At 34.9% G+C, this 19,064-nt stretch overlaps 1 protein-coding gene across 16 annotated transcripts in view; it reads left to right on the top strand.

Annotated features, from left to right (window-relative positions):
• WDPCP (WD repeat containing planar cell polarity effector) overlaps positions 1–19,064 on the top strand; it is a 420,975-nt gene that overhangs the window by 368,770 nt on the left and 33,141 nt on the right. For 5 of the 16 annotated variants that reach the window (XR_014253958.1, XM_082426597.1, XM_082426599.1 and 2 more), the window contains one exon: positions 6,164–6,243. The exons of 5 other annotated variants lie outside the window; for them this stretch is intronic. Coding sequence is in view for 9 of the 11 variants with exons in the window: in XM_082426597.1 (XP_082282723.1) it covers positions 6,164–6,243 (80 nt within the window). In the remaining 2 variants the exon portion in view is untranslated. 6 more of the 16 variants (XR_014253957.1, XM_082426596.1, XM_082426575.1 and 3 more) reach the window with 3 other exon arrangements.

Below are 19,064 nucleotides of genomic sequence, written 5' to 3' on the forward strand. Positions count from 1 at the left end.
AACCTATGGCAAAATTAATAAACCAAATTAATTTGAACTATATACAATGTAGAAACCCACTGAAAACTGGTTGTGAATAGACTGTACTGCATTTGAGTTTATAAACAAACTTACTAGAATGTAAGCTGTATGAGGGTAGAGATGTTTGCCTTTTCTTTGTTTATTACTCACTGCTTCATCCTCCAGGACCGTGAAAACTGCCTGGCAGCAGTAAGAGAACAAAGCAGAGATGGAGGCTATCTGCAAACACCTGACTCACTCCAATCCAGCCTAGAGTTGGGATTCAATGTAAAATACATTCCTCAATTTCCCATTATTTATGAGATTTTTACAAGGAAATAAAGATACTTTTTAGCTGGTTCTTTATAACTCAAAAAAAAAGTACCTGGCATGCAGCACGCTCAAGAGATATTTACTGAATAAATAAAAGAATTCTTTCTATAATACAAGAATATATAGGATATAAGAATACATAGCTGGTAGTGTGTAAAGTAGACATTTTAGATATGCAAAAGAATCAAGGACTTCCAAATTTAAAACAGTTACAGCATCTTGGGTATAAATGGGTTTTTAAAAAACATCACCATTATGTGAATTGACTGAGACTTTATACCTTATACGCCATTAATGCATTATTCAACTAGTTTGTTTTCATATTTTTGACGTGGCGAAGACAACCATTATTCAAGTTGTTCGTTTTTGACCAGCAATTTTTAAAGTTACACAACTCAAAGAAAAAACAACTTAGAAGGAAAAAAAAAATCCATAAGGGTGAGAAGAGCAATGATAAGTAAAATAAATGATCCTAGGACTAAACTAAACATACTTTAGATTTGGTACTTCCCTAAACTAGTTATTATGTTTCAAGTAGTCAACTTCTCTGGTTGCCTCAGTTTTTCATTTGTATTAGATAGTCCCTTCGATGTCTAAAATTCTTTACTGTAGTGCAAATAAACTTTATATTTGTAGCAAATTTATCTACTTTGATATTTACTGTCATAAATTAATTATAATATTGGTTAGTTTCTTGCTATTTGTTATATCTGAATTCATACCTAAGAAATTCCAAATGAAACACTATCCTGTTAAAAGCTACTAAATTTTGCCTTGGTTTTATTTGATTCATATCTAAGCAGTTTTCTTTACACTGGAACAAAAAAAAATGCCCATCTATTCAGAATCCTTATGTGTGCCTATAAACAATATAACTGTTGAAAATCTTCAGTGTTTACAAAACAAAGAAATTGTCAACAGAATCCCTGGTGGTAGACTTACCAGAAAAAAAAAAAATTTACAGCCTATAATTCATGAAGATTGGCTCAAAACAAACTGTCCCTGCCAACAGAAAATCTGACAATTATTCTGTTGTCTAATTTGGCTCAGTCTAAGTTGACCTTGTTTATTCATCTCAGTCTTTTAATTCTTGTTATCTTGGCATAAGAGGAGAACATATGGCATATGTCTAGGAAGTCCATTTCTGCATCTTAAACTGAAATAAATGTAGAATATACTGAGCATTTCCAATGTGTTCAGCTATTACGGTAGCTTAATGTATATTAGATAGAACTGGTTAAGTTCATATTATCCCTGCTAGGTGTTTGCTGCCTATAAAACTAGAAACTAAGTAGAGAAGTCTTTTTCTAAGCCTCAGTATATGGCTAAAACTGGCCAATTTTAAACATATTTCCAAAGATAGACCATCTTAAGCTCTTTCAAAACATAAAAATTGAAGGGTATCAGCAATTTGACAACCTAAAGATCATTACAGGTTTTCACTGAATCTCTAGCTATGTTTAAGAAAGCAGATGAAGATAATATGAGAAAGATAATGGGAGCTGAAGAACAAAAAGAATATTTCCACTTTATCTCCAGCCTAATCTGATCTCCAATGAACTTTCTTATTTCACCAAGACATATCATATCCTGGGTCATAAAACAAATCTTGACTTTAAATGGTATTATACTAGCAATTAATAACAGAAAGACAAACAGAAAAATCTAGAAAAACTTAGAAATTAAAAAACACACTTCTAATAATTCATAGGTCAAAGAGGCAGTCTCAAGGAAATCAGAACATATTATAAACTGAAAAATACCAAAATACAACATATCAAAATTTGTGGGATATAGCTTAAACAGTGCTTAGTGGAGATTTTATTCTACTAAATGCTTATTTTAAAAAATGTCTCAATGAACAGTCTAAGCTACCACCTTAAGAAACTAGAAAAAAACAGATCAAAAACTCAAAACAAGCAGAAGAAATAATAAACATAAGAGCAGACATCATTGAAATTGAAAACAGAAAAAGAAAATCAATGAAATCAAAAGTTTAAAAGTTGTTTGAAAAGATCAATAAAATTGAGAAAACTCTAGTCAGACTGACAAAAAAAGAGAAAAGACATAGGTTTTCATTATCAGGAATGAAAGTGAGGACATTATAATAGACCTCATAGACATTAAACAGATAATAATGTTGTGAGCTACTCTATGCATATAAATTTGATAACATAGTTGGAATAGACTAATTATTTAAAAACCACAAGCTACCAAGCTTTCTGAAAATGAAACAGATAATCTGAATACTCCTAAAACTATTTTAAAAACTCTGAATTTATAGTTAAAAAAAAAAACTCCGAAAAAGATATATCCATGTCCAGATAGTCTCACTGGCGAACTCTACCAAACATTTAGAGGGAAAAAATACCATCAATTGTGCACAATCTCCATCAGAAAATAAAGATTAGAAAACATGTCCCAAATCATTTTCTGAAGCTACCATTACCCAGAGTACCAAAACAAAACAAAATAAAAAAAACAAACAGAACAAAAAACCACTTTAGTCCAGTATCCCTCATAACTATAGAAGCAAAAATCCTCAACAAAAGATTAAGAAATATAATTCAGTAATATATTTTTAAAAAGTACAACACAATCAAGTGCAGTTTACCTCAGAAAGGCAAGGCTCATTCAATTTTGAAAAATCAATGAAATCGACTATATTGACAGTTCAAATAAGAAAACCTAGTTGATCAGATCAACTGATGCAAAAAGAGCATTTGACCAGATTTAATACCCATTTAGCACTTTTCAATCTCAGAAAACAAGGAATAACAAGGAACTTCCTCAATCTATACAGAGAAGCTACAAAAACAGAAACAAAACTACACAAGTGGGCACACAGCAAAGATGTCCACTCTCACCACTCTTATACAACACTGTGCTGGAAGTCTTAGCCACAGCAATAAGACAAGAAAAAGAAAGAAAAAACATACAGCTTGGGAAAGAAATAAAACCATCCCTATTTGCAGACAACATGGTTTATCTACATAGAAAATCCCAAGGTTATCTACAGAGAACTCCTACAACTAATAAGTGAGTTTAAACAAGGTCACAGAATATACAGCCAATACATAAAAGTCAATTATATGCTTATATACTAGTAATGTAGAATTGGAAGTTAAAATTTTAAAAGTTTACAGTAGCTCCAAAATAAATGAAATTACTCTGGAATATATCTAACAAAACTTGAACAGAATCTGTATGCCAAGAACTATAAAACACTGTTTAAAGTAATCATAAAAGATCAAAATAAATGGATACACACACCAGGTTTATGGATTGGAAAACTCAATATAGTAAAGATGTCAGTTGTCTTCTGACTGATCTAAAGATTTAACACAATTCTAATTAAAAGCCCAGAAAGGATTTCTGTAGACATAGACAAGCTGATTATACATTTTATACAGAAAGACAAAGATACCAGAATAGCAAAAACAATTTTTAAAATGGGAAATAATGTTGGAAGAATCATGCACGATCTTAAGCCTTTCAAAAGCAGGAGTCAGCAAATATTTTCTGTCTTCACAGACAGGCCACTTAATAAATATTTTGGGTTTTGCAGGTCATACAGCCTCTGTCACAGCTACAGAGTTTACAGTTGTAGCGAGAAAGCAGCCACTGACAGTATGTAAATGAATGGCTGTGTGCCAATAAAGCTATATTTATAAAACTAGGCATGGACTGGATTTGGCCATGGACTGTGGTTTGCCATTCCCTGCTCTAAAGCTAAACTAATCAAGAAAGTATGGTATTAGCAAAAGGACAGACACGTGGATTAATGGAATAGAATAGAGAACTCAGAAGTTGACCCATACAAATATTCCTGACTTTTAACAAAAGTACAAAGGCAATTCAATGAACAAAGGATACTCTTCAACAAATGGTATTTAAACAACTGGAATCTATGTGTAAGAACCATGAGCCCTAAACTAAACCTCACACCTTATTCAAAACTTAACTCAAAATGGATCATAGATCTAAATATAAAATGTAAAACTATAAAACTTCTAGAAGAAAACATAGGAGGAAATCTTCATGATCTGGAAATAGTCAAAGAATTCTCAGATCTGACTCTGAAAGCACAATTCATAATTTTAAAAACCTGATAAGCTGGACTTCATCAAGTTTTGCTCTTCAAAGGACACTGTTAAGAGCATGAAAAGACAAGCTACTTGCTAGGAGAAAATATTTGCAAATCACATGATAGACATTAAATTTATATCCAGAATATATTAAAAACTCAACAATAAGAAAACAACCTAATGAAAATGGGCAAAAGATTTGACTTGACCATATACTTTAATAAGGACATATACAAATGGCAAATAAGCATATGAAAAAATGTTCAACATCATTAGTCATGAAGAAAGTGCAAAATTAAAACCATGATGAGATACCCCTGCACACCTATTAGAATATCTGTAATAAAAACATACTGACAATAATACTAAGCACTGGTTAAGATGCAGAGCAACTTAAGAACTCATTCACTGCTGATGACAATACAAAAATGATACAGCCATCCTGGGAAACAGTTTCGCAGTTTCCTATGAAGTAAAAATATATTGAGGGAATTCCCTCGTGGTCCAGTGGTTAGGACTTTGTGCTTCCACTGCAGGGGGCCTGATTCAATCCCTGGTCGGGGAAGTAAGATCCCACAAGCTGCATGGCACCACCAAAAAAAACACTACAAAAGTATATTTAGCATCAGCCAGCAATCCTATTCTTGAGTATTTACCCTAGAGAAATGAAAACTTATGTCACACAAAAACCCACAGATGAATGCTGATAGCCATTTTACTTATAATTGCCAAACCTGGGAAAACAAATATCCTTCAACAGGTGAATAAACAAACTGGCAAATCTATAAAATGGAATACTGTTAAGCAATAAAAAGTAACAAACTATTGATACATTTAGTATCTTGAATGAATATCGGGAGCAATACACTGAGTGACAGAAGCCAGACACAGAAGTTTATATGTATGATTCCAATTATATGACATTCTTGAAGTCAAAACTATAGTCATGGTGAGAAGCAATTGCCAGGAATACTGGTAGGGGAGGGTGTGACTATAAAGTATGAGGGAATTTTTTGGCATGATGAAACTATTTTGTATTCTGTTTGTGGTGTAGTGGTAATAACATGAATCTATACATCTCTTAAAATTCATAGAATCTATGTCTTTAAAAGTTCATTTTAATGTATAATAACTTAATAAAAATTTTAAAACCAAAAAACTTATTATATAAGAGAATTACCTAAAACTTTGTAAAACAATATAATCTCACCTTTATTTGTTAAAAAAGATGCATAATAATAAGTATAGGAACTAACTATCCAGATAAGAACTCTAGATATTTGGATTATATTAATGTTCTTTTTCTGTGTGTGTGTGTTTTTTTAGTTTTTCTATGATAATAATGGATTACTTCTAAAATTAGAAAAATAAAATTTATTTAATAGAAAACTTTTACCATTCATTCTAATTTTGTAATACCCAGGGGGAGTTCAGAGCATCACATTTTGTTTCCATGACTGTTTTTTTTTGAAAATTGTATATGTGAAATATTTCATTTGTATATTAAAGTTGAATTTAATTGCTCTTCAAATGGTGAGTAAGTTAAAAACAGTTTTCAACATTTTTAACATTATGGTATTTAAATGATTATGTTGTTGAAAGGTTCCAAGGAAATTTTTTTCATTATATTTTTTAAAACCTCGTAAGTTTGAAAATATTCAATATTTAAAATCTGTAACATATTTAACCCTATAATTTCCTTTTTCATTCTTTTTCCAATTAAAAAAACCTATACACAATAGACAAGTATTTGACAGAAGGAATGAACTTGAAAAAGACATCTGTGCTGGATCTTTGATGGCTAAGACCTGTAATGAAGAAGGTAATAGTATCCAAGGTACACAAAGTATTCAAAGTGTAACAGAAAAACAGTGTCATAGCTGGCAAGAGCTTTCAGTGAATGCATAAAAATAAGAAAACTCTAAGCATTTTTAGTTGATGTGCTATAAGACTGCTCTAGGCTAGTATAATGTAAAATACCAAGTCACGTGATTATAAAAAAGGCTTAATTTTAATAAGCACACAAATAAATTTGGGGATTTCATTAAAATGTTGATTCTCATTCAGTAGATCTGGGCTAGAGCCCATGATTCTGAATTTCCAACAAGCTCTCAAGTAATGTATATGGTGCCGGCCTGAAGATTACACTTTGAGAAGCCAGACTTTGAAGGTCATTGAGAAAAATGGCATGATTCTTGCCCAGTTTAGTAACAAGAAGATAAAAACAGTAAGTACTATAACATAAGGCAGCCATGTAATGTACTCCCTAAAAGTGGTACCAAAATAAAAGCATGATGAGGTAACAGCATTCACCTCCAGCCAAGATGCTGAGCTGAGTAGGTGGCCTTCAAAGATAAGTAGAATTTTACCATGCAGAAGAAACTGCATATGAAATTATAGAAATACAAAACATAGATAACACATAGATGACTGCTTGTGAAGGGACAAAAATAATTAATATTTGAATGTTCTCACTATGTCCCCTTCACTGTCCCCTAAAGATGAACCTAAGTTTGGCCTACTCATTTTCTTCCCTTTACCTCTGCGAATGGGCCAATTGAAATGCAAAATTTGGAAGAAAGGGAGATAACAGAGGACAAGAGAGGCATGTGGAGTTAAGAGACTTTAAGTGGAGTTTTTCTTCTGAAAAGCCCAGGGAAGGAAATACATGAGAGCAACTTCAGCATCTGAGAGATGTGGTGAAGCCAGAAAAAGAATCTTTAACTATTGCATTGTGCCAGGGATATAGCAGTTACTAACATTTTTTTTCATAAACTGAGGCCTACCAACTCCGTGTCACAAAGCAGATATACTATATGGTCCCAATTCTGACCCAAAATACTGCTACTTCAACTCTTCAGTTGTTCTCACCTATGAAATCAAACTTTCAACGGAATGATTCACGTAAAGGATGGGCAGTTGAATAAACAGTTTAAAGTGATTCTTTTGGCATTAATGGCTTAAAGATACATGATTTTGTCTTCAGAAAAATATGCTATTTTTGTCTCTTTGTTTTCCCTTGAATTTGAAGAAAAGTGTAGAGTTAACAATATTCAAAAAGGCCAGCAATAAAGTTGAAATTAAAAGTTGACGGTTACTAGTAAGATGGCAGAATAGGAGGTCCCTCCAGCCCTCATTCCCCCACAGAAACACTGATTTGGCAACCATCCATGAATTAAAAGTGCCACTGTAGGAGCTTCAAAATCCAGGTAGAAGTTGCAGCATCCCCACTGGAGCCCAAAACCAAGGAAAGACACTTTGAGAAGGCATGCCCACACTGTGGTAGCAGGTCTGCTGAATACAGACCTGAGTGCAGCCCTATCCCCCTGTGGACATGGCTCCAGCCACACTCAACTAAGACCCAGCAGGAACCGCACCCACCTGTGACTCCAATTTTAGGCCCACTGAATACACACCCAACTAAAGACCTAGAAGCAACCCCATGACGAGCTCCCACTGCTCAACTGTGATCCTGGAGGCAGTCTCATCCACCCAGAGACCTGGGAGGAGACAAGACAATCTGCACCCCAAGAAAAAGACCTGCCAACTGTGGATTTAGAAGTAGTCCCATCCACCTGAGGACCCAGCATGTGGTACTCCTGCTGGTGCCCCCAGTAATAGTCTAGCCAACCATGGACCTGACTGTGGACCTGGAAGCAGCTTCATAATCTGGCCTTGGCCCTGCCTAACTGCAGTTTGGAGGCAGGCTTGTCCATCCAGGGACCTAGCAGGAGTAGGCCTTTACCTGCCAAAAACAGTCTATAAAGAATTGAAGAGGTTCCTGCTCCTTCAAATGCATGCACAGACACGAATACAAGGTCATAAAGATCACAAAGAATCAGGCAAAGATGACGGCACCAAAGAAAACTAATAAAGTTCCAGTAACCAACCCTAAAGAAATGTATATCCATGAATGGCTTGACAAAGAATTGTATAAAAACTGTCATAAAGCTCAATGTTCTAAAAGAGGACACAGATAGACAACTAAAGACAATCAGGAAAACAATACCTAAACAAGATGAGATGTTCAATAAAGATATAGAAACCATTCAAAAAAGAAAAAAAAAGGGACTTCCCTGGCAGTCCAGTGGTTAAGACTCCACGCTCCCAGTGCAGGGGGCATGGGTTTGATCCTTGGGGAACTAAGATCCTGCATGCCACACAGTGCAGCCAAAAAATAAAAAATAAAAATACTTTAAAAAAAGAATATAAAAAAAAAGAAGACTGAGGCTAAAGAGTACAATAACTAAAGTAAAAACTTCAATAACTTCAACAGCAGAATCAATCAAGCAGAAGAAAGAATAAGCAAACTCAAACACAGGTCATTTGAAATTACCCATTGAGAGGAACAACAACAACAACCAAAAGAATGAAAAATGTGAAGAAAGTCTATGGGATTTATGGTATACCAATAAGGCACAAATATACACATTTTGGGAGTCCCAGAGGAGTAGAGACAGAGAAAAAGAGAGAGAGAGAAAAGCTAAAAACTTATTGAAAGAAATAACGGTTGGGGCATCCCTGTTGATGCAGTGGTTAGGAATCCGCCTGTCAATGCAGGGGACACGGGTTTGAGCCCTGGTCTGGGTAGCTCCCACATGCTGCAGAGCAACTAAGCCCGTGCACCACAACGCCACAACTACTGAGCCTGTGTTCTAGAGCCTGCGAGCCACAACTACCAAAGCCCGTCTGCCTAGAGCCCATGCTCCGCAACGAGAAGCCACTGCAATGAGAAGCTGGTGCAGTGCAACAAAGAGTAGCCCCCGCTCGCCACAACTAGAGAAAGCCCACGCACAGCAATGAAGACCCAACGCAGCCAAAATAAATAAATAAATAAAATACAAAATAAAAAATAAATAATGGTTGAAACATCTGAAATCTAGAGAGGGAAATGGACATCCAGATTTGTGAGGCCCCAAATTCCCCAAACAGGTTGAACCCAAATAGATTTTCATGAGACACATTATAATTACCAAAAATCAAATGCAAAGAGAGAATTTTTACAGCAGTGAGAGGAAAGTAACTTGTCACATACGAGGGAGTATATACAAGGAATAGCACATCAACTACTGGTGGATTTCTCTGCAGAAACCTTGCAGGTCAGAAGCGAGTGAGATGATATATTCCTTTTCTAAAGGAAACGCTTCCAAACGAGAATACTTTACCTGGCAAAACTTCTTTCCTTTAAGAAAGAAGGAGAGATAAAGACTTTCCCAGACAAACAAATGCTTAGGGAGTTCATCATGCTCGATCTGCCTTATAAGAAGTGCTAAAAGGAGTTCAAGTTGAAACAAACAGAAAAATGCTAGACAATAACATGAAACTGTAACTCATTGCTAAAGGAAATATAAAGAGAAACACAATACTGTAATACTGTAATTGTGGCATACTGTAATTGTGGCACATAAATCACTTGTAACACTAGTCTTTAAAGACGAAAGTAGCAAGAATAACTATAACCACTGTAATGTGTTCATGGAAACACAATATAGAAAGAAGTAAAATCTAGCATGAGTTTGTAAATTGTGTGTGTGAGGAAAGAAGTAAAGGGTGCACTTTCTGGATATAGTTGAAGTTAAGTTGTTATTAGCTTAAAACAGAGTGATGTAACTATAAAATCTTTGATGTTAGCCCAGTAGTAACTTTTTTAAAAAGTATAATAGATATACCAAAGATAAAGAGAAAAGAATCAAAGCATGCTATTACCAAAAAAATATATCATCAAACAATAAAGAAACGTGAGCAAAGAGGACAAGAACAAGAGAAAAAAAGACAGGAAACAATTTTTAAAATGGCAATAGGAAACCCTTTCCTATCAATAATCACTTTAAGTGTAAGTGGACTAAACTCAATCAAAAGACAGAGTGGCTGAATGGATAAAAATTAAGACTCAACTACATGCTATCTACAAGAGGCTCACTTTAGATTTAAGGGCACGCGTAGGCTAAAAGTGAAAGGGTAAAGATATTCCATGAAAATAGTAACCAAAAGAAAGCAGGAGCCACTGTATCAGACAAAATAGACTTTAAGTCAAAAACTGTCATGAGACAAAGAAGTTCATTATATAATGATAAAGGGTCGATTCAACACGAAAGTATAACAATTATAAATATATATGTGCCCAACATCAAATATAAAATGTTTATTAATGTGTAAAGCAAACACTGACAGATCTGAAGAGCAAAATAGACAGCAATACAATAATAGCAGGATACTTCAATACCTAACTCTTTATAATGTATAAATCATTCAGACAGGAAAAATCTAGAAAGAAACAGCAGAACTGAACAACACTATACACCAAATTAAAACTGAAGACATATACAGAACAATAGCAGCAGAATACTCATTCTTCTCAGGTGTACATGGACTATCACCCAGATAAATCACATGCTAGGTCACAAAACAAGTTTTAACAAATTTAAGAAGACTGGAATCATTCCAAGTATCTTTTCTGATAACAATGTAATGAAACTAGAAATGAATACAAGAAAGAAAATGGGATAACTAATGGAATTTTAAAAAATACACTCTTAAACAACTACTGGGTCAAAGAAGAAATCAAAAGTAAATTAGAAAATATCTTGAGACAAACAAAAATGAAAACATACCAAAACTTATAGGAAGCAGCATAAACAGTACCAAAAGGGAAGTTTATAAACAATAAACTTTTTATTAAAAAAAAATTACAAAGGAACAACATAACTTTACACTTCAAGGAACTAGAAAAGAACAAACTAACCCCAAAGCTGGCAGAAGGTAGGAAATAATCAAGATTAGAGTAGAAATAAGTTAAATAGAAAATAGAAAAACTGTTTTTAAAAATCATTGAAACTAAGAACTGGTTTTTGGAACAGATATAGTCAACAAACCCTTAGCTAAACTAACTAAGAAATAAAGAGGGAAGACTTAAATAAATAAAATCAGAAATAAAGGTGGAGATATTGCAACTGATCCCACAGAAACAAAAATGATCATAATGGACTATTATGAACTATTATATAGCAATAAGTTGAAAAACCTAGAAAAATGGCAAAATTCCTAGAAACCCATAATTTACCAAGAATGGATCAAGAAGAAATAACCTGAGCAGATCAATAACAAATAAGGAAATTGAAGGGGTAATCAAAAAAATTCCAACAAAGAAAAGCCCCGGACCAGATGGATTCACAGGTGAATTCTAGCAAACATTTAAAGAAGAATTAATAATAGTCCTCCTCAAACTTTTCCCAAAAATTGAAGAAGAGGGAAAACTTCCAAACTTATTCTATGAGGCCAACATCACCCTGATACCAAAGTCAGACAAAGACACCAGAAGAAAAGAAAACCACAGGCCAACATCCCTGATGAACATTGATGCAAAAATTCCCAACAAAGTACTAGCAAACTGAATTCAACAGCACATTAAAAGAATCACACACTTGACCAAGTAGGATTTATCCCTAAAATGCAAGGATGGTTCAACATACAAAACTCATAGAATGTGATACACATTAACAGAACAAAGGATAATATTCACATGATCATCTCAATAGATGCAGGAAAACATTTGACAAAATCCAACACCCTTTCAAGATTTGAAAACAAACATAAAAAACCTCTCAACAAATCAGGTGCAGAAAGAACTTACCTATTAAAGACCTTAACTTACTTTACAATAAAGACCATTTATGAAAAGGCCACACTTAACATCATACTCAGCAATGAAAGGCTGAAGCCTTTCCCTTTAATTTCTGGAACAGGCAAGAATGCTCACTCTCACCTCCCTATTCAACACAGTACTGGAAGTCCTAGCCAGAACAATTAGAAACAAAAAATAAATAAAGGCATCCAAATTGGAAAGAAAGAAGTAAAATTATTTTTGTTTGCAGATGATATGTTCTTATATGTAGAAAACCCTAAAGACTCCATAAAAAAACTTTTAGAACTAAACAAAACCCCAATGGCATTTTTTACAGGAATAGAAAAGGCAATCCTAAAATTCATTTAGAACCACAAAAGACACCAAATAGCCAAAGCAATTTTAAGCAAGAAGAATAACATTGGAGGTAACACATTCCCTGATTTCAAAACATACTACAAATCTATAATACTCAAAACAGTATAGTACTGGCATAAAAACAGACATATAGACCAGTGAAACAGAATAGAGAGCACAGAAATAAACCCATACATATAGGATCCACTGATCTTCAAAAAGGGTGCCAAGATTACACAATGGGAAAAAGATAGTTTCTTCCATACTTGTAGGAAAACTAGATGTCCACATGGAAACCAATGAAACTGAACACTTATCTCACTCCATGTTAAAAAATATCCATTCAAAATGTATTACACACCTAAACTTAAAACCAGAAACAATAAACTCTTAGAATAAAACAGGGGGAAAGCTAAACACTGAACCAGGCAATTTCTTGGATATGACACTAAAAGCACAGACAACCAAAGCAAAAATAGATAAGTGGGATTAGATCAAACTAAAAATCTTCTACACAGCAAAAGAAACCATCAACAAAATGAAAAGGCAATATTGGGAGAAAGTATTTGCAGAGCATATATCTGATATGGGATAAATACCTAAAATATATAAAGAAATCATATAACCCAGTAAAAAAGAAAATCCGATTTAAAAATGGGCAGAAGAACTGAATAGACCTTTTTACAAAGAAGACATACAAATGGCCAACACGTACATGAAAAAGTGCTCAAAATCACCAATCAGGAAAATGCAAATCAAAACCACGAGATATCACTTCCTGTCTCTTAGGATGGCTATTATCAAAAATACAAACAACAACAGGTGTTAGCAAGGATGTGGACAAAAGGGAACCCTTATATACTGTTGGTGGGAATGTAAATTGGTGCAGCCACCATGGAAAACAATATGGGGGTTTCTCAAAAAATTAAAAATAGAATTACCATTTTATCCAGCAATTCCACTTCTGGTTTTATATATCTAAAGGAACTGAAATCTGGTTCTTAAAGAGATATCTACAATCCCACATTTATCACAGTGTTATTCACAACATTTGGATTGGAAACAACCCAAATGTTCATCAGTGAACAAATGGATAAATATTCTATATACATATAATGGAATATTATCCAGCCCTTAAAAAGAAGGAAATTCTGCCATTTGTTACAATATAGATGGACCTGAAGAACAGTTATGCTAAATAAAACAAGTCAAAACATAGAAGCAGAAAGTGAAATGATGATGGCCAGGGGCTGGGGAGAGGGGTAAGTGGGAAAGTGTTGGCCAAAGGATACAAAATTTCACTTATGCAAAATAAGTTCTGGAGATCTGCTGTACAACACAGGGGCTATGATGAACAGTACTGTATTATATACTTAAAATGTTGCTAAGAGGGTAGATCTTAGGTTAAGTGCTCTTAAACAAAGGAAAAAATAAAAAAAATACAAGGGAGGGTGGATGGGAGGAAACTCTTGGAGGTGATGTATAAGTTTATGGCAATAATAGTGATGATGGTTTCACAGGTGTACATGTATCTCCAAATACATCAAGTTGAATACATTAAATATCTATAGCTTTTTGTATCACTGTGGTTAATACAGTTTCCTTCATGGTATTTAAGAAAAGTAATTGAAGAACTTGAGTTATTTTGAAATGACCAAGAATTGGTTGCTGAATTTTGTCATTTTGACAGTGCACTGGGCTAGTAGATCACGGCTTTACATGCTTTATAAGCTCAATGATGCTAAAGTGTAAAGCAGTAGTGAAAGATAAGAACTAAAAGGTAGGTAATGGGTCAGATCGTGGATGGGCTGTGGTGCGAGGCTAAAGAGTTTATATTTATTTCAGTAGGTAGTTATATGGCTTTTAAGGTTATAGGCAGGAAAGTAATATTATCAAGAGCATGGCATAAGAATATTAACCTACTGGCCTCATCCCAAGTTGATTGAAATGAGAAATAACAGAAGGAAATACTAAATAGCAAGCTCATTATGATACTTTGGGAGTACAGTAAGCCTGAGGGAAAATATTGATAGGAACAGAAAAGGATAATTTTTGAGATTAATAAAAGATTTAATACGACTTGTAAGCATCTTTCATCCAGCATTCAACAAATATTTATTGAGTGCCTCCTATGCAGCAGAAACTATGTTATAGAGTGAAAACAGAGGTAAAAGACATAATCTCTGCATATAATGTGTTCACAGTTGATAACTATGGTAGAATGCTTTTGATACATTCTCCAAACTGACATTAAAGTGACTTTAAACTATTTAGACCTTTTATAATCTACACATATCATCCCTATCCAACCTTATTTTCTACTACTGCATATTTTTTAACTACCTCTACTTCCTTGTCACCCAAAACATATTAATACCTAAATGATCCTTTCTACCCAATTCTTCTAAAAATATTCATTTTGAAAACGATTAATCTTTTCCTACTGACAAATTCTAATGATTTTTTCCAGAACTCTTCCGCACAACTGCTGATAACATTCTATATCATTGACTACTCCTTCCTTGAAATAACCTTATTTTGCCTTCATTGTACTCTAGCAACTGAATCCTCTTTTGCCCAATATAGATCTTGGCTCTAATAACTGTTTTAGAATAGTATTCAGATAAGTTTAAAATATTTTTTTAAGCAACCAATTCTAATATAAGTGGCTAAATAACACATCAGGGTCTCCCTTTGTGTTTTACTATGTGTGAACTTCCACACTTAAGTACCAAAGGATTAATACAGTAAGAACAAATTAATGAATATGGGTTGTATTAGTTAGGGTTCTCCAGAGAAATAGAACCAATAGGGTATGTGTGTGTGTGTGTGTCTATTATAAAGAATTGGCTCACATGATTATGGAGGCTGACAAGTTCCAAGACCTATGATCTACAAGCTGGAAACCCAGCAGATCTGATAGTTTAGTTCCAATCTGAAGGCCAACAGGCTCAAATCCAGGAAGAGCTGATGTTTCAGTTCAAGTCCAAAGGCAGGAGAAAACCAATGTCCCAGGTCAAAGGCAGACAAAGCAGGAGTTCCCCCCTATTCAGGGAAGGGCCAGCCTTTTCTTCTATTCAAGCCTTCAATTGATTGGACGAATCCCATCCACATTAGGAAGGGCAATCTACTTTACTCAGTCTATCAATTTAAATGTTAAATTCATCCAAAAATATTTTCATAGAAACACCCAGAATGATGTTTGACCAAATACATGGGTACCCTATGGCTCAGTCACATTGACACAGAAACAATCATCCACATGGATCCTGCTTAAACAAGTTTAATTACCTAGTAGAAAACCCATTATAAAGGTGGTATTTTCTAACACAAAATAAGAATAGGCAGGAATTCTACAGAGATGAGGCTGATGAGGAAGCTATACAAACTAAATTAATAGACAGAAAAGCAAAAATGAACAACAAAAACCTAACAAATGACCAAGTTGGCTAAGTTGAGAACTTTACTGAAATTTGCGATTTGAAAGAAAAAGTGGAAGTAGCCAAAAGAGGAGAAAAAAGTACAATAACGGAGAAAAAAGACAGAAACTTTTAATGGTTCTTCCCTTCTGTTTTTATAGAAATCATAAATGAATCATATAATCTGAGAAGTTTTATTTTTTTAATTTTCTATCTAAAACAAAACTAAAAACAAAAATTAAAATGAAATTTAAAAATTAATGTCCAAGGAGGTTCTGGTTCAAGATGGCAGTTAGGGGACTTGCCTGGTGGTGGAGTGGTTTAGAATCCACCTACCAATGCAGGGGACATGGGTTCAATCCCTGGCCCAGGAAGATCTCACATGCCATGGAGCAACTAAGCCCCTGCACCACAACTACTGAGCCTGCACTCTAGAGCCCGTGAGCCACAACTACTGAGCCTGCACGCCACAACTACTTTAGCCTGCACACCCTAGAGCCCACGCATTGCAACTACTGAGCCCATGCACCACAACTACTGAAGCCCACATGCTCTGCGGCCTGTGTGCCACAACTACTGAGCCCACGTACTGCAACTACTGAAGCCCATGTGCCTAGAGCCTGTGCTCCACAACAAAGGAAGCCACTGCAATGAGAAGCCCGTGTATCGCAACGAAGAGTAGCCCCCGCTTGGCACAACTAGAGAAAGTCCGCACACAGCAACGAAGACCCAGTGCAGCCAAAAAATAAATAAATAAATCAAAAAGGTGGCAATTAGGAGGGTCTTGAGCTCACCTCATCCCACAGACACACCGAATCTATAGCTATATAGGGAACAATTTTCTCTGAAAAAAACCCCCAGAAACTAGCTAAGCGACTCCTATACATCAGGCAAATGAGGAAAAAAACCAACATCGAAATGGGTAGGAGAGACTGAGACATAATCTTGCCACAAACTCACCCCACACGGCAACCCACAATTGGAACTCTCAAATTGGAACTTCCCTCTGAGGAGCAAAGGGTTTGAACCCCATGTCTAGTTCCCCAACTTTTCAGATCTGTAACTTAGAGCTGAGTCCCCAAACATCTAGCTTTGAAAGCCAATGGGGCTTGCATCCACAAGACCGACGAGGCTCTAGCAAACTGAGAAACAGTTTTTAAAGTGCTCATAGACTCACCTGAGTATGTCCCAGGGCCCAGGGCAGAGGCACCAACTGAAAAAACACCCAGTCTTTCTGTGAAAGAGGCCCATTTACTTGTCTTAAATCTTCAGCCTAAGGAACAGACATCTAATTTAATACCCATACAGGTGCCTACTGAACTACTTTCCAAAGATGCAGGCTAGCGCTCTCTCTCTGCTTTGCTCCAGGTAACTGGTATCTCCTGGAAAGGAACTGAGCACTCAGTGGCTGTTTTCACAGAAATGAAACAAACAATTCTAAAATTGTATGGAACTACAAAAGACCCCAAATAGGCAAAACAATCTTGAGAAAGAAGAGCAAACCTGGAGGCATCATGCTTCCTGATTTCAAACTATATTACATGTTATAGTAATCAAAACAGTATGGTACTGGCATAAAAACAGACACATAGATCAATGGAGAACAGAGAGCTCAGAAATAAACCCACAAGTATATGGTCAATTAATTTACAACAAAAAAGCCAAGAATATATGTGGGGAAAGAACAGTTTCTTCAATGAATGGTGCTGGGAAAACTGGACAGTCACATGTAGAAGAATGAAAATGGACCACTATCCTAAACCATACACAAAAGTTAACTCAAAATTCATTAAAGACTTGAATGTAAGACCTGAAACCATAAAACCCCTAGAAGAAAACACAGACGGTAACTGCCTTGACATCAATCTTGGTGATGATTTTTGGATTTGACAACAAAAGCAAAGGAAACAAAAACAAAAATAAGCAAGTGAGTCTACATAAAACTTTTACAAAGCCTCTGCACAGCAAAGGAAGCCATCAACAAAATGAAAAGGCAACCTACAGACTGGGAGAAAATATTTGCATATCACATATTTGATAAGTGGTTAATATCCAAAATATATAAAAACTCACATAACTTAATAGAAAAAAAAATCTGATTTTAAAATGGGCAGAGGATCTGAATAGACATTTTTCCGAAGAAGACATACAGATGGCCAATAGGTACATGATAAGGTGCTCAACGTCACTAATCATCTGGGAAATGCAAATTAAAACCACAATGAGATATCACTTCACACCTGTCAGAATGTCTATTATCAAAAAGACAAGAAATAACAAGTGCTGGTCAGGATGTGGAGAAAAAGGAACCCTCATGCACTGTTGGTGTGAATGTAAATTGGTACAGCCACTATGGAAAACAGTATGGAGGTTCCTCAAAAAATTAAAAATAGAACTACCAGATGATCCAGCAATTCCACTTCTGGGTACTTATCAGAAGAAAACAAAAGCACTACCCCAAAAAGATATCTGTACCCCCATGTTTGTTGCAACATTATTTACAGTAGCCAACATATGGAACCAACCTAAGCATCCATTAGTGGATGAATGGATAAAAAAACGTGATACACACACACACACACACACACACACACACACACACACACACACACAATGGAATATTATCAGCCATAATAATGAAGGAAATTCTGCCATTTGTCCCAACATGAATGGACCTTGAGGGCATTATGCTAAGTGAAAGAAACTAGACTGAGAAAGACAACTGTATGATCTCACCTATATGCAGAATATTAAAAAAAAACCAAAACACCCAAACTCATAGATACAGAGAACAGATTGGTGGTTTGCTAGAGGTGGGGATTGAGGGGTAGGCTAAGTAGGTAAAAGGGGGCAAAAGATGCAAACTTCCACTTACAAAATAAATCATGGGGATGTAATGTACAGCAAAGTGACTATAGTCAATAATACTGTACTGTATATTTGAAAGTTGTTAAGAGAGCAGATATTAAAAGTTCTCATCCCAAGAAAAAAAGTGTAACTATGTGTGGTAATAGATGTTAACTAGACATATTTTGGTGATAATTTTGCAATATATAAACACGTAATCATTATGTTGTACATCTGAATCTAATATAATGTTATATGTCAATTACATAATTTTAATATATTACTTAAATTTTAAAAATAAAAGTTTAAACTTTTATTAAACACACATAAAATTATCCTGTCAAACTATCATAAAAATTTCTAACTGCTTTTTCTCATATTTTTCTATTTTTCATCACA

The sequence above is a fragment of the Balaenoptera physalus genome (genome assembly GCF_965194825.1).
Source record: "Balaenoptera physalus genome assembly, chromosome: 15".
Taxonomy (NCBI): Eukaryota; Metazoa; Chordata; class Mammalia; order Artiodactyla; family Balaenopteridae; genus Balaenoptera; species Balaenoptera physalus.